The 16,021-nt window shown below is 33.9% G+C and overlaps 3 protein-coding genes across 4 annotated transcripts in view; 1 reads left to right on the forward strand and 2 right to left on the reverse strand.

The window, feature by feature from the left end:
• The window catches only part of LOC130984979 (prefoldin subunit 4), an 89,146-nt gene that overhangs the window by 53,748 nt on the left and 19,377 nt on the right, over positions 1–16,021 (forward strand). The gene's annotated exons all lie outside the window — the stretch shown is intronic.
• Positions 479–2,383, reverse strand: LOC131024761 (hyoscyamine 6-dioxygenase-like). Its single transcript, XM_057954300.1, has 2 exons — positions 2,105–2,383; positions 479–745 (listed from the first exon to the last, which is right to left on the reverse strand). Exons 1-2 carry the CDS (start codon positions 2,381–2,383, stop codon positions 479–481), a joined length of 546 nt encoding a protein of 181 aa, XP_057810283.1.
• LOC130984967 (probable helicase MAGATAMA 3) lies at positions 2,285–13,883 on the reverse strand. Of its 2 annotated transcripts, XR_009088839.1 has the most exons (22): positions 13,662–13,883; positions 13,290–13,437; positions 12,931–13,058; positions 12,577–12,768; positions 12,211–12,402; positions 11,989–12,024; positions 11,605–11,693; positions 11,431–11,481; positions 10,579–10,690; positions 10,387–10,492; positions 9,979–10,076; positions 9,779–9,892; positions 9,603–9,695; positions 9,208–9,261; positions 8,502–8,560; positions 8,295–8,379; positions 7,718–8,086; positions 7,420–7,542; positions 7,248–7,334; positions 6,593–6,803; positions 3,218–3,468; positions 2,285–2,423 (listed from the first exon to the last, which is right to left on the reverse strand). XR_009088839.1 is itself a non-coding variant. In XM_057907670.1 (21 exons), the coding sequence occupies exons 1-21, from the start codon at positions 13,761–13,763 to the stop codon at positions 3,332–3,334; spliced, it is 2,586 nt and encodes an 861-aa protein (XP_057763653.1). In that variant the 5' UTR covers positions 13,764–13,883; the 3' UTR covers positions 3,199–3,331. The 2 variants fall into 2 exon arrangements, 1 of the variants encoding a protein (XP_057763653.1); XM_057907670.1 differs by lacking the exon at positions 2,285–2,423 and having other exon boundaries at positions 3,199–3,468.

Here is a 16,021-nt window from a genome sequence, read left to right on the forward strand (position 1 = left end):
CGAGCTGCAACAGTTTTCGTATATTAATACTTCCTCCGTCCCACTTCAATTGTCACTTTTACTTTGGGCACAAAGATTAAGAATAAAGGATTGAGTGTGTAAGTGGGTGGGGATCATTTGTTTAATGTGTGTAGAGAAGGTAGGAACCACATACTATTTTTGAAAATTGTCAATTGAAGTGGGACAGACAAACAAGGTAAGTGTGCCAATTGAAGTGGGACGGATGGAGTATTTATTATGTAATTGTTCGAGTCTCTACTAAAACGGGTAAATTATGTGTGTGGGTAGTGAAATTTGAATTCAAATCTTGATCCATATCAATATCATACAAGACTCATCTTAACACACACCAAAATATTTATTCTATACATTTCAACTCCCCATTATTACACAAAGCAACTTCTTCACCCACACACACACACAAAAGCTTGTACAAACAAAATAAAGATTTATTGATTTGATACACAAGAGAAATTCATTAGAGCAACGTTGTTGATTTTGAATTGGTCTCATTTTTGAAGAAGGCGAGTGCAGCATCAGCTTCACAGTTGCTCCTAATGAAGCAGCTGAAAAACTCTTCATAAGTGAAGCCTTTGTAGACGGGGCGGTCGCCGGCGTACTCCTCCGCCGGCTCAATAACGATCTCCGGCGACGGAATCAAGAACGACCCGATCGTCGTCCTCGCCTCTCGCGAATGCGTCACCACTCTATGAACCGGGCTCGAAAATCTCCCATTGCTTATCACCTATAAAACAACACAAACATTTTATTGAAGTGTCCCACATCGGATTGGAGATAGTGGCATGAGCCACTTTATATGGTGAGGCAACCCTCTCCCTTAAATACATTTCAAATTATCAAAATGGTATTACAGATTCTGGAACCTCAAATCAAGATTTAATTTAAAAAAAAAATGGAAGAATTAATGGTAGTTTTTACTAACTTCCAAGACAAAAAATATAAAAGAACTATCAGTTCTTAACATGAAAAAGACAAAGTTACCATCATTTAATAGATGTGAAGCTTTATCTCGGTGTTTGATATTACTCGAATCGCAAAAAATTTGCTCGATATGATCGACTACTACAAGTCGAACATTCGTAAAAATGTATTAATGCTTGACATACTCGACCACTGCGAGTCGAGCATCAACGGTCGCACATTAGTTGAAAATACACCGATGCACGATATAAGGGTGAAAAGGTCACTCCCTCCGTCTCAGCTTTTAGTATCCAACTTTCATTTATTGGTCATCCCACATTTTGGTATCCATTTCTTTTTTTAGTAAAAGTAGGTGGGAGCCTTGTTCCACTATAATTACTCCTATTTTAACACTCTCATAAAAGGTAAGACCCTTATTCCACTCACAACACACCCAACCCCTTTATTAAAACTCGTGTCACTCTTAACTTATACTAAAAGTCGGAATGGAGGGAGTATAATTTATGTATTTTGTAAAATGTAAGTATTTTTATGTTTTGTTTTTTATTTTCAAATGGGTAGTTGCCACATTTTCACTCAAAATAAAAAAAAATTGGTTGGAGATGTAGTACATTTTAAAATTCAGGTCAGATTTGTAAATTGGGTCAAAGTTGATGATTTAAATGATAATACTAGATTAGTAATATGATTGGTTGATAAAAATAATCCAAGTTAATTTATCATTTACTTTGATAAATTGATTAATTTTGAATTTGTATGATCATATTATTCTTTAAAGTGTTAAGTATCAATTTCACTCCTAACATATAGGCCATTATCATGTCTGACACCCTATGGCCGAGGGGCTGTCAACTAAGCCCATGAAGTACCTAATTTTCTCCAATTAAGCCCTCTACCATAACAGAGTTAACTCCGTCCATTTTTTTAAAAATTTATTTCGATAAGGTGCCAGACGTGATACCCCTTCGGCCATAGGGTGTTAGAAAATTAGGTACTTCAGGGGCTTAGTTGGCACCTCATCGGCCATTGGGTGCCAGACGTGCTAATGGCCTATATGTTAGGGGTGAAATTGATACTTAACCCTTCTTTAAATATTCAATATTCTAATTTATCAATCTATCATATCACTCAAAGTAACGCCCCCTTATTGTCGTATATATACCTTGAGTTGGAGGCCAGGGATGACGAGGAACGCGGCGGGGTTGGGCTCAACATCCATCCATTGGTGGTGGCGGAGGACTTGGAGGCCCGGGACGGAGCACTGCTGCAATGTGGTGATAAGGTTTGGATCAGTATGTAGTGGCATTCCAAGCGTGAGGCTCGGATCAGGGCATGGAATGTGATGATTCACTGATAGCACTTGACTCTTGATAATCTCGCCGTCTAAATATTTAGGTTTCAGCCCTAGCCCTTCCGATATCGCTTCTAGAATCCTCAGCATCAGCTTCTTTGTCTCAATTGAATATTCCCCAACAACTTCTCTGCAATACTTAAAACAATATTATGACACGAGTTTTAATTTAATACTCCCTCCGTCCCTCAAATAACTTCATCTTTTTCTTTTTTGGGACGTCCCCCAAATAACTTCATCTTTCTTTCTTTTCATTTTCGGACAACTACCCCACCACTAATAATACTTTATTTATTTTTACTTTTCACTTTTCTCTCAATACAAATTATAACACATTTTCACAACTTTCAATAATAATTATAATATTTTTTCTCCACTATTAATACACTTTACAATTTTTCTTTAAAATTTGTGTCGTCCCCAAAGAGGAAGTTATTTCAAGGACGGAGGGAGTATATGATATATTAAAAATTAATTTAAAATAAACAAGTTGTAAACATTTAAAATGGACAAGTTATATATATATATATAGTATGAGGAAGGCTAAAATAAGAACGCTTCTTAAAATATAAATTATGAACCATTTTCAGCCCTTAGATCATCAAGATCTACGGTTGATTCATCACCTTGTTGGATAAATTCATGGTCCTGAGTTCGAATCCCAAATGTAGCAAAAAATTATTTTTCGCAATTCATGCCTTTATACAGTTTATTCATGCATGTTATACATAAAATTCATGCATTTTTGCTGGTTCGTAAATCTTAAAATAAGGGTGGTTTATTGAATAACCGCCCCTTATATAGTATATATATATATAATAACTATAACTATTATCGGGCATAGTATGGTAGGCTATTCTAATCTATGTGAAACACACATATAAACAGACATATATAATGAAAAATAGAAGGAGAAATTAGGACCTATAATTGGAAGGATTTTGTGGCCACAGGTGAATGTGATGTTGGAGAGGATGACAATGGTGAGTGAGATTATCTCTCCAATAATGGACGTCTTCGGATTGGTAGTTCAAGGTGCTAGAGTAGAGTCTGCATTTCTTTGTCATGTCTGTGGAGTAGAAGCTGGACTTGTGCTCCGGCGACGTCGCAAAGAATCCCTTCATCGCCTTCATCGTCTCCTCCATCAAGCTCGCCGGAACCCCATGGTTGATCACCTGAGAGGAGAAAGAGATGCATGCTTATATATATAAAGTGGTTTAAATAAAAAAAAATATATTGTGAGAATTTTACACCAAGCTTATAAGTAATTACATTGAACTCTACACACAGTAAATATTGCAAATTGCCTGTAGCTAGGTTCAATACAGAATTCTCATAGTTGTCGTCGTTTGGTTTGGTGGATGAGATAGATAAGATTGATAGGATTGAAGAAACCCAACTTTGGGGGATAAATAATCAATTATTTGGGTGATTAGATATGGGCCAAGTTATTAATTCCAGGCCCAATCATACAAATCAAACATTTGATTAAGGTGAATTATTTTATCAATCATGCCTTATCACTCAACTCAAACGTCTCCACATGGTCTCGTGTTCAGACCAAAATCAAATCTTTATATCCTCTAAAATAAAATCCCGAATAAAATAAAATTCACAATAATTGTTTAGAATTTTTATCATTATTTATTACACTGTATTAATCCGTTAAAAATATTAAAATAATCCAAAATAAGTCACATTATTATGAAATTACACAATGATTCAAATATCACCCAACACGACGCATTCAAGTTCAACAACTATACTTGTCACGATCGAAGTAAATCCATGAAATAAGGGGAATATATATTTCAAATCTGGAAAATAAAAATAAATAAATATTAATCTGGTTCGCAAAAATCATAATCCAAATCCATATTCGGAATTTAGAACTCTGGCCCATATTCATCGGGTCCTATTTTTGGAAGGTCCAAATCCCGAAAATGGACCAGACATAAATTTTTTACGATTTAAAGACTGAAAATAATTTTATTTCATTCGTATATATATACACCTGGACTCATTTGAGTCGCTCCCTATATCGATATAGTTACCTGAAAGATTCCAAATTCTTGGCATGCATCAAAGATCTGTTGAATGATTTGTGGGCGATTGGGATTTTGAAGATCGATGAGAGGGATGTTCATAACTGGGTAATCATGGGAACCAGGCCTTTTTTCAACTGAAAATATGTATTTTTCAGGTATTTCTTCCACAGGTTTGCACCAATTTGACATAAGAATATCCATTTATATGTATATATATATATTTGGATAAAATGACTTAATTGGAACTAGGATGGGATGTTAATTAGTATGTGTAGTTATTGAGGCATGTGAACGAGTGATTTCTACAACTTATATAGCAACTCTATTTTGTCACATTTGGAGCAAAAACTTAAAAAAAAAAAAAAAAAAAAAAAAAAAAAAAAAAAAGTGGTTAGGTTTTATTTGTTTCATTTGGAGCAAAAACTAAAAAAAAAAGTGGTTAGGTTTTATTTGTTTCATTTGGAGCAAAAACTAAAAAAGAAGTGTCTAGTGTGTAACCCGTCGAAATTTGATGGGAAATTATTTTAAATTATTATTTAAATTATATTATATTATTTTTATATAATGCAAGTATTTATATATAATTTTTTTTTGAATTTATTTAATTTGAGGTAATATTTATTTAAATATTCTTAAATTATTATAGAGGTTGAACTAATTTTTATGGACGGATGGAGGAAGTATTATTAATACGATGCCAAATATATATCATAAAATAATTCATTGGTCTGCACAAAAGCTCGATGTTTTGACGCCTCAATTTTTTAAAAAGAGGATAATAATATATAAGTCATGTTTTTCATGCATGATTCGAAATGATTGATTTTAGTTGGAGGGGAAGTGTCACCTCAATTATAATAGTAATATATTTTCTTTCAATCAGAATTTTTTTTATTATAAACAGTTGAGGACAATTGAGATAATCTAAACATTATTTTTGCTTTGCATTTTAATTAATTGTTGTTAGTACAAAAGATAATAGCCCATTCAATAATAGACCATTTTGTAAGAAATTGCAAGAAAACAAACAATTGGACCCCAGTGACATTATATTGTGTTGTATTAATCAAAGAGTGAATCATAATATTTTGTTGTATTAATCAGGTGGCATTTTTACTTGCTATATATTATTCCAATTTCCACGATCAATTTTAGGGGCCAATTTAACATAGAGATTTTGAAGTGTTAATCAATAATTTTGAAGTTCACATCTTTTAATTGGCTATGCATGAGAAGAGTTTCTATCATTCACCTTTTGAAACTAAAATAAAATAAAATAATAATCTCCTTTCCTACGTGTTGATCTTGTTTTGAATGTATAGTAGTACTTAAATTGTAGACAGTACTAGAGGTAGTCTTGGGTACAACCAGATGTATCGTACAATTAGGTTGGACCCTCACTTAGACCTTGGCCTATATTTTGATCTGAATTTGTATCCTGACCTGAACCGTATAAATAATACTTATTCTAAGTGTGAATCAACTCGATTGTACTATATTTTGATCTGAATTTTTATCATTATGTCCAAACACTGAAACAGCTAGCGAAAACGAACTACTCATTTATTACTACTCCAATCAATACATATAATCAATGTAATTAAAAACAATAACTAGTGATATCGTATCTGATATGGCCCTCTTTAGTTGGATTTATTAGGTACCCACTCAGGCACTCCTTAAGAATATTATAAAATTTCGTAAAAATACAAGTTACAAACATAAAAAAAAAAAAAAAAAAAAAGTGTGAGTGAGACATTTTAAATAATATTCTATTTGATGAGATCAATAATAATAATGAGATTGCATAATTATGATTGTGAGATTATCTTTATTAAAATGTTAATAGTTTGGATATTTCATCAATATTATTGAAAATTCAGGACAATTTTGGAACTAGTCAAATAATTTAGGATTTAATCCAATGATTATGAAAGTTCTGGACACAAGTTAAGCATTATTGAACACAATAATATATTCAATCATTATCAAACCATCGCAATTAACCCAACAAGGACTGATAACTTTATAAGCTATTAAATAAATAAATAAAAAACATATAAATTTATTATCTTTCCAAATAGTAATAATGAAATTTGTATTAGAATCAAAATAAACATACAAATTTATATACATTTGACATCAACAGTAATCAAATTTGTGAAGTTCCATCGACGTCGTGTGAACTCAATAGAACTGCAAAATCCAAATTGCAGGCAAAGCAATCAATAAACAAGGTTTCAGTCATCACCTGCGTCTCCATCATAGGCGTCTTCGCCATCGTCTCCTCCCCAGCCATCATCTTCAGCTTGTCCGGGATCAACGCCACCATCAATATTGATGGGCACTGCGATATCCATATCTTCGTCCATGGGAGCTGTCGGGGACTCGGGCTCGGCCACCTGTGCTTTCATGGAATCAAGGCTAGCCTCGCTGAAGAAGTCGGCATAAGGCTTGGATACCTGAGAGATGTGTAAGCAAAATTTGCATTGCATAATACTGGATTAAACCTTATGCAATGTAGATCTCCATCCTCATCAAATAAGAGAAGCAAGAAAATTCAGAAGGAATAAATTGGAAAGAATTAATTTTGGAGCTCAACGAATTATGAATTTTTGCTAAGATATAAACGCAGAGGATTGATTCTAAATGACTGCAATCAAAACCATCTATATAAGTGCAATGATCGCCTTGGGAATATTCAAGATTCTTTTTAGCTGAAGCATCTAGTTTGAAATGGACCGATGAAACAAACTAGTTATGATTCTATGAACGCGCAAGTAACTGATAGCACTAAAGATCACTGCACATGAATGTACAACTTTACGAAAGGTGATAAAAGAGTGCAGTGAATCATATCTCCTGACATTATGACTTACTTATGTGTATTGAGTGTGAAAATTTACCTTGAATAATACATTTCTCTTCTCTGCGCTTTCAATCAGATTCTTCCAGTGGTCATCTCCTCTTAATGTTGATGCAGAACCCACGACCTATGATTTAGGTAAAAATGAACAGAAAAAATAAAAACACGATCCCATAACACAATAAGATGATTCCTTTAATCGAGAGGCATACCAGAACAGAAGACCTTGCGCGAGTAATGCCAACATTCATTCGTCTAAAATCTTTAACAAAACCAATGGCTTTAGATTCATTTGCTCTAACACAAGAAAAGATCGCAACATCCTTTTCCCGTCCCTGAAGATTTGAGTCTATTATATTATATACCAATCTAATAAAATATTAAATGGAAAAAAAATACTAGTCGAATCGTATGATGTGAACCATTAAGGCACTGCAGCAAAACTATAACCCCAGGCAAGGATGATATATTCGAGAAGTACGCAAATAATTTGACAATTAGACAACCTACCTGAAACCCATCAACGGTGTTGATATCGACAAGTTTATCTGACTGCACACCAAAGGTGCTACGGAACTTCTCTCTGAAGAGCTTGACTTGATGTCTATATGGTGATATGATAGCAAGTCGAGAACTTGCCTTAAGCTCTGGATAGCTACTAATTAATTTGCTATACATAGCAAGGATAAACTCGACTTCATCAACATTTACATGAGAACCACTTCCCGACGGTTGGGACTCCTTCCCTTCGTGTAAATCAAAGAAACAAAATGGCCCAAAGCAACAGAAATTGTGCCATGAACGCCTAGTTTGATCTTCAACATCAGGTCCATCCTCCAATGAATCTTCATAAAATTCCTTTGAAGGGAAGCTCCTAATCTGCATCAACATATTACATTAAGAACTTATCTAAGTAAACTAAGTAAAGCACCACACCCATCTCATCTACAAAACATCCAAGTCAACTTATATTCACTAGTATGCACAAGTGCCTGTGACATAATGCTTGTTTAGAATTAGTGATAGGATGATTTAAAATGAATGTGCAGAAAGAATAGAAGAAGGAAAGAACGAGAGAAACAGCAACCTCTGGATTCATGCGATATTGGGTCTTCAGCATCTGTACAGGATAGCCTGCCTCCTGGAATCTTTTAAATAAGCTCATTCCATATCTACAAAATACCAGAAATGATTTATTCTCTTTCATGTAGATTTTCCAGAAAAGAACAGTAAAACTAGTACGACTAATTATTTTATGACAAAGTACGGTTGTCAGACAAGACAATGCTCCTACTTAAAATTTTCTGCAACAGGAGAAATTACTGTGGCTGGCAGTTGAACTGGATCTCCCACCTAAATGGAAACGATAAAATTAATGAATATTTTTACCATTAGATACAACAAGGCATACACAGTAAGGAGTAGAACAGCAAAAAAACTATAAAAAAATTATATTAGTACAAAGAAACAAGACTTAGTTACAACATCATTGGTCGGTGACATGGATGACTGCAATTAATATGACAGATAAATAATGAAATGTGCAAATGCCCTAACTGCAAAGATTGTTTGTATATGTATATGTACATTCATCCCATCACATAGTCACAGAAATGCTATCAAAGTTATCTTTGTAATTTTAATAGATTATTAATTTATCATGTTAATCTTTTTCATAAAGGGTCTTCTGAAAAATTATTATCTTATTAATTTATCGAAATTATTGATTTACATAATGGGCCAAATCAGGACCGGAGAAAATTATTATAAGAGAGGTTATTAATTTATCGAGTATTATTTAAGGAGATTCTACTATATATAGACTAGTCACCTTCCCCAAAACTAAATGATCAAATGGCATAGGAAAATCAGCAAGAACATATGTGCTTGGCATCAGGGAAGTAAAGCCTTAAGCTTAGGATTATAGACATTTAAAAACATAATACTTCATTACAGTGAACATCATTTGCACAACTTGACATATGCTGAAGAGAACATACCAAGAAAACTTGTTTACATCCATTGGCCAGTGGTATAAGTGTAGCTGGCTCCACCTATTGCAGATAAAAAATTGAAGAATGGTCAACCATAGGACGCAAGAATATATGTTGTTGATCAGTCAATCTACACACTGTCAAACTAGCCTAACAAGCTCAACTCACAAATAGTGTATCTGAACCATACAATAGAAAGGGAGACAGTACAGCAAAACACTAATATCTGATTGATTGACTTAATGACCAGCAATGTCAATTGTATCAATAAGCAACAGTTATAAATAGAAGTAAATACAGGATATAAACATGAAGAATTAACATTTTCTAGAAAGAAATATCAAATAGACATATTCTTAATTCCACAGCAGCCCTACTTTTCAGTGATGAATAATACTTACAGCTTGAGCAGCTTCATCAATTATGACAACATCAAAACTCCGACTCAATTTACTAAATAGAGTTGATCCGCTGTAGCTCAGAGTGGAGAAAACCTGCCAACAAATAACTAATCACTAAAAACCTATTTCCCGTTCAAGCAAATATTGTAAATTACTGGAAAAGAACTCCAACATACAATCACTGCTTCATCCAGTATGGAAGCACGGATACTGTCTTTGTCCTTTGCTGTACCTCCTTGCTTTTGCTTGTCACCAACTTGAGTATCCACGCCCGCAAGTTTTTGCTCTACCTAGAACAATTTGTTGCCTTTGTCAATTTTTTAAACTCCAAATCAACAATTAGCCTTTGGTATATTTCTGGTTGCCATATGCATACCAAGTAATCCATGGAAACTGCCTGGACTGAGTGGTGGGCTTTAAGACCTACTCGCACAATCTTAGGGCTGTATGCATGGTCAGTTTCATCACGAATGCCTGTATTGTAACCATAGAAGTATCAGCATTTAGTAACCAGAAGAAATTCCTGCCATAACCTTGAAAAATCAATTCGAATCATTACTTCATTGGGAAATAAACAACAGTGTGATAGCAAGTTATTTGAACCTTTCAAAAACCACAAACGTATAAGACATGATAGACTAGAATGACTATTGCTAATGAGTATTGTCCCCCATCCTAGTAAAGTCACATTTGGTGTCAAATCACTAGGCTCATCTTGTAAATATCATAGACCAATAGCAGATAAAACTAAATAAATAACCGGTCAAGGATAAAAATCACTAACCAGTACTTAGGATACGTGAGACAATTTCATCAAGGGCAGAATTTGATGGAGCACATACAAGAACACGAACACGATATTTTCTGCTTGAATTGACCACTTCTGGTTTCTATACAAAGTTTGAACTTTAAAAGTTGGAGGAAAGTGATTACAAATAACTTGGAATGAATGCTGTCATAAGGAAATTGCTCTCACCATCTCATTGCCAGATGTTGGGAAGAATCCATCGTCTCCATCTACAGGCATGATCATATCTCGAGGATTGATTCCAGTTAGCCACGGAGATGCTTTTTGCCAGTGATTATATCTGCAGGCATCGACACATCTTTTAAATGAAATATTACCATTAAAAGTCCATAATAATGGAGGATGATAGTGAAGGTGGAGAAGAAGATGGAGATGGAGATGGACATGATTTGAGATTATTGGACATTTCATTATGCCTATTTAATTATTAGACTTGAGTTTAGGATTTTAAAGATTTATAAGTAATTATGAACTTCTGTGTTTTATGTGTTTTTATATATTTGCTATGTTTTTATGTGTTTTATTATATTAATTATAATTTTCATGTGTTTTTTATTTACGCCTCGGACCACCTCGAGGCGGCTTGCAGCCATTGGCAAACGCCTCAAGGCTTAAGCCAATTCAATGCTATAAAGTGACACCTTGGAAACCAGCACTTCAACGACTACTAGGGATTGTACCACTACTTTGGGAGTTCATCTCAAATAAACATATATTAAACTTGTTAACTTGTTTAATGTATTTGATGGGTCCTACCTACGAGTGATGGTGTTAAATTATCCACTAATCAGGGAAGTGTGCAATACGCAACAAAAGTCTAATCTCGGTCTATCATATCTAAAGATCTTAAATCCTTCTTTAGAAATGTGAGTACTGTAACAAGTAAAATATCCTGAAACTTCCCAAAATAAAAATTAGAACTGGGAAGTAACTCACTTAAGCTTTATAGATAAAAGAACGACTTGAACATAATAATTGAAAGCTTGCAGCACTTGATAGAACAAATAGAGTTAAACATACTTTTCTTGAATAGGCAATTCCGGCCCACGTTTTACTCCAACCAGTTTTCCTCTGCATGAAATACATATATCATATTATTCAGACAACTGAGTATGATATTTAGTAGTTCTTCTCTAACAACTGGTTGACAACAACATAAGCACTCTAGAAAAGGAATACAGAAAAAATGCTCACCCGTTGGAGTGTACCCTAGGTGGAGTAGCATGCAAAATGGCACTTAGAATCCCAAGAATGGTTTGTGTTTTTCCTGTACCTGGGGGGCCCTACAAGCAACTACTCTGTTAAACACAGATATATCCAAGATATTCTGCATCATTCTTTAGAAAATTTAAGCAACACGAAGCACAACTAAATAGATCAAGCACAGATCATCATTGTTTCAAAATATACACAATTTAATTGTGTCAGTGACAGGTTTGCATTTGTTGTCCATGCAGACAAAAAATTGAAGTCAAAGTTAGGCAAAGCCACTGCACACCACATGTGAAATGTCACAAATTATATGCACAGGTGCCTACATATTTTTTAGCATTAGTAGCATAAAGATATAAGTCAAACCTGTATCAAGACGAAGGACTTGCGTGAAAGACCTGCCTGCATCAAATTTAGAGGAACCTCTGTCAGTAAATGTCTGAAAAGGAATAGAAAATAACTAAGAAACACAGTAATGAGCATTTCTTTTGAAACGATAAACTATATATGATAGTTATGGTGAACTTGAAATTAAAACAAGACTCTCAAGGATCCTGAACATTGAGGATAAAGTTAATAAGAGCTCACGTATATAGCCTCTAATTGTGATTTATTATGATTGCTCTCAATAAACTCCTTCAAAGGTTTAGATAGTTTCCAGGCACGATCTTCAGTAACATTGTCAATTTCAGCTGCGTTTAGGATCAAATCCTTGAAAGGGAGATAGCTAATGGACTGCAGGGCAACATATTCACGGACTATAGTTGATAAACTGCAAATCTGGAACACCACATGCCAAAAAATATAGACAGGATTCAGCAACAAGCCAAAGCAGCAGCTAAGTTATCATCAGCAAACTAATATGAGGACAGAAGAATCCATTTTCTGATTCCATCGACATTTTGCATCACGTGAGGAAATAAGCTTGCATTATTTTTAATTTACAACATTTACCTTCTCAAGAAAAAACATTTTCTTTACTTCACAAACAACAGGAAGCATGTTCAATAGCCTTGGGCGACTTTGAATTTCATCCGTGTTATATCTTTTGACTTCACCACCCAAATACAGACGAAGTCTTAGCTTATCTTGTTGACGATGCTCAACCAGTGCAAAGGCATATGCACTTGGTATTTTGCCTTCAAACTACATCAGAGAGCACCAGTTTCAGATCAGTCATTACAATGTACAGTAGAAAACCATAGCAAATGAACCAAAACAGAGTACAAGAAAAGAACCGATTTAAAGCTAGTTATACATACTCTACGCGGTTCAGCAAACAGTTATCTCAAGTTCGTGAAGATTTACCTTCTTATTCGAAACCAATAATAGATCATTTTCAGATACTTTCTCTGGGTCAGAACAAATGACCATAGGCAAATGAAATTCATTGACTTCTCTGCATTCTGCTACCATTGCTTCCTGGCATACTCTTTCTGTTTGTTCCGGAGCACACATCAGAAACATGTGCACAGTCAAATAATAATCTCAAAGAAGAAGAAAATATGCAGAAACTAGAACCACGTTTATTCTCAACAGTTAGAAGTATCTAAAAAATTCTTAGAAATATGACAATCAAATAAGATAATTGTATCCAGTAGAAAGTTCAATGTAGACAATGAACCCCACAAAAGAGAGGGGGGAGCAGGGTGGGAAGAATGCAATACCTTCGTCTTCATCTTTTTTTTGAGCAATATTTGCTTTAACTTCTTCAAATAGCAGCGGCTCAAATGTCCCAAGATATTCATCAACATCTGCATACGTGTTCTTAACCTCTTTCAATCCCTGAGCACGTCTCGGTTGACGTTGCCGCTTCTAAACAACAATCCAAATGGGGAAATTTATATTCACAAAGGATGAAAGTATAAAATTCGAGTCACGAGTAGCTTAAAACCAATAGCACTAATCAATTGAACTGAAACGGTACTTGATACTCACGCGCATTACCGGAATCAGGCTCCGCAACAGTATATTCATTCATAATCACAAACGACACAGGAGAATAGGAAATAGAAAGGGTAAATAAATGTGGAAACTACCTCTGCTTCGTCCAATATGCGATTGTAGTCCCAACTGAGCACTATTTTGTAAAATCGAAGAACGCACGCTTCTTTCTCGAGCTTGTGCTTGTCGACCGCCATAACTTCCCCGCTCGAAATTCAGCTGAGAGAGAGAGAGAGAGAGGCTTGGACGGTTGGCAGTGAGAGGAGGGTTTAAAGTTTGAAGTTAAGTTGCTGATTGTAGGGTTTAAGGTTTCACCCTTTACACGTTTTTAGTTTTTTGCTTTATATATATAAAACAATACACCTAGTTTTTATTTATTTATTAAAATCCAAATCCAATATCAATATAGTGAGAATTGCATAAAGAAATATATGAAATTTTATTTATTTATTAAAACATATGTTGTATTTATTTACATTTTGTTTCTATTTAATATTAATATTTATTTATTTAAAAATGTCAATTAATTTTGATGTTCATGGTGCATTGCACGAATTGATTAACTAGTTCAGACCTAAATCTCGTCTTTTCGGATTTTGGTGGAGCTGAATCAAATCTAAACCCAAATATAAAATTTTTGAATCTGAATCTGATCTAGATCCTGATCCATTCTCATCCATAATCCTTACTTGGGTACTCAGTAGAGGTGGCCAAAAACTCGAGTTGGAATTGAAATCTAAACAATCACGATTTCAAATAAGAATTGTGGTCTATTGAACTTAACAGTGTCACTAGCATTTGCACCTCGTGCAATGCACGAGAAATGTTTTTATATTTTTGTATTATACAAAATTGATACTAATGCAATTATCATATTTATAAATATAAAAAAATTAACTAAATATATTTGAGATGAAAAAAAGAAGAAGAAGAAGAATTAATAACAATAAAATATTATAAAAAGGCAAAAAAATAGTTAAAATATGAAAATAAAAATAAAAAAATAATTGAAAAATATATTCATTTAAAAAAAGATGAGAGAATAGATGATTCAAGATTATTCTTTTTAGTTTTTTTATAAATCTATGTTTTTCTATCAAATATATACTTTGAGATATAACTATGTAACTAAAAGTGACAATACATAGTAGTAGCATTTTTGATAAAATAAATAAGTTAAGTATCAAGGCTCATAAAAAAATAAGTTTTGTAGCACATTTGACCTAAAGTACATAAGTACAAGTCAATAAAGTGAATGATAGTGACATATTACTTATTTTTGATTTAAAAATAACCAAATAAAACCAAAATCTGATTTTCTCTCTCTCTCTATTAAAGTTAAAATTAATACCAACTATTAAAACCATATCTTATGGCGTTATGGCGTGATTTTATGTGATCAAAATATGATTCTCTCTCTCTCTCTGATTTAAAAATAACCAAAATCACGTTAAAATCTGATTTAAAAATAACCAAAATCTGATTATCTCTCTCTATTCACGTTTATGGCGTGATTTTATGTGATCTTATGGTTGTTGGGTGCATTTACACCAACTCAAAGTCATACACGACTTGTTAAGGAAACAACCTTAAATTCACGAAATTAAATGCTCCGTACACGGTTGCTGTGAGTAGTTAATGAAGGATACCAACCAAATGTTCATTCATCAGACATTTGAATAAGAAAGAAGAAGAAAATCCTCTCAATACACATACACGGCTCGTACACGGTTGCTCATAAATTCAAAAAAAATTCATCTAAAGGCTTATATTACATAAGGTATGTGAAAATTTTTTTTTTTTTTAATTTCGACTGTACACGGTTAGTGTTGTTGAGTACACGGTTGTACACGGTTTGATTTTTAGTGAATTTTTGTTGTTTATTTCGATAATTATGTTATATATATGACTTATTACATGTTTTGGACTAAAAAACGGCCTCAAAAAACACTCTGTACGTAAATTACCTTATTTTTTAACCCTTAGTGTTCTGCCGTACACGATTAGAGTTTCCCGTACACGGTTGTACACGGAGGTCGATTTTGCTGTACACGGTTGGGTTTAATGTGATTTTGATGTTATTTTTAGCATGATTGTATATTCAGTTCATGTATTGGGGTACACGGTTTCCTGTTTGTGTATTTAAATGTTGTATTTTTGTCGTTTTGAAGCAGATGTCATTTCAAGCAATCGTTATACGGCACAGTGGTCAGTGGAAATTAACCGAGTATGAAGGCGGCGATGAGGTTGTCGTGTACGTGTCTAAGGAAGAGCTTTGTCATGCGAAGTTGATGCAAGAGTTGCATGATCAATTAAACGAGGATGCACGATCCACTTATATGTTTTTCTACATATCGACCACGGACGAAGGGCGAAAACTAAAAGTGGCTTTGAAGGCCGATTCAGATTTGAACCGGCTGATTTTCGAGCAGAAGAAATATCCTGTTGTTTACGT

The sequence above is a fragment of the Salvia miltiorrhiza genome, chromosome 5, assembly GCF_028751815.1.
Source record: "Salvia miltiorrhiza cultivar Shanhuang (shh) chromosome 5, IMPLAD_Smil_shh, whole genome shotgun sequence".
In the NCBI taxonomy this organism is placed as follows: Eukaryota; Viridiplantae; Streptophyta; class Magnoliopsida; order Lamiales; family Lamiaceae; genus Salvia; species Salvia miltiorrhiza.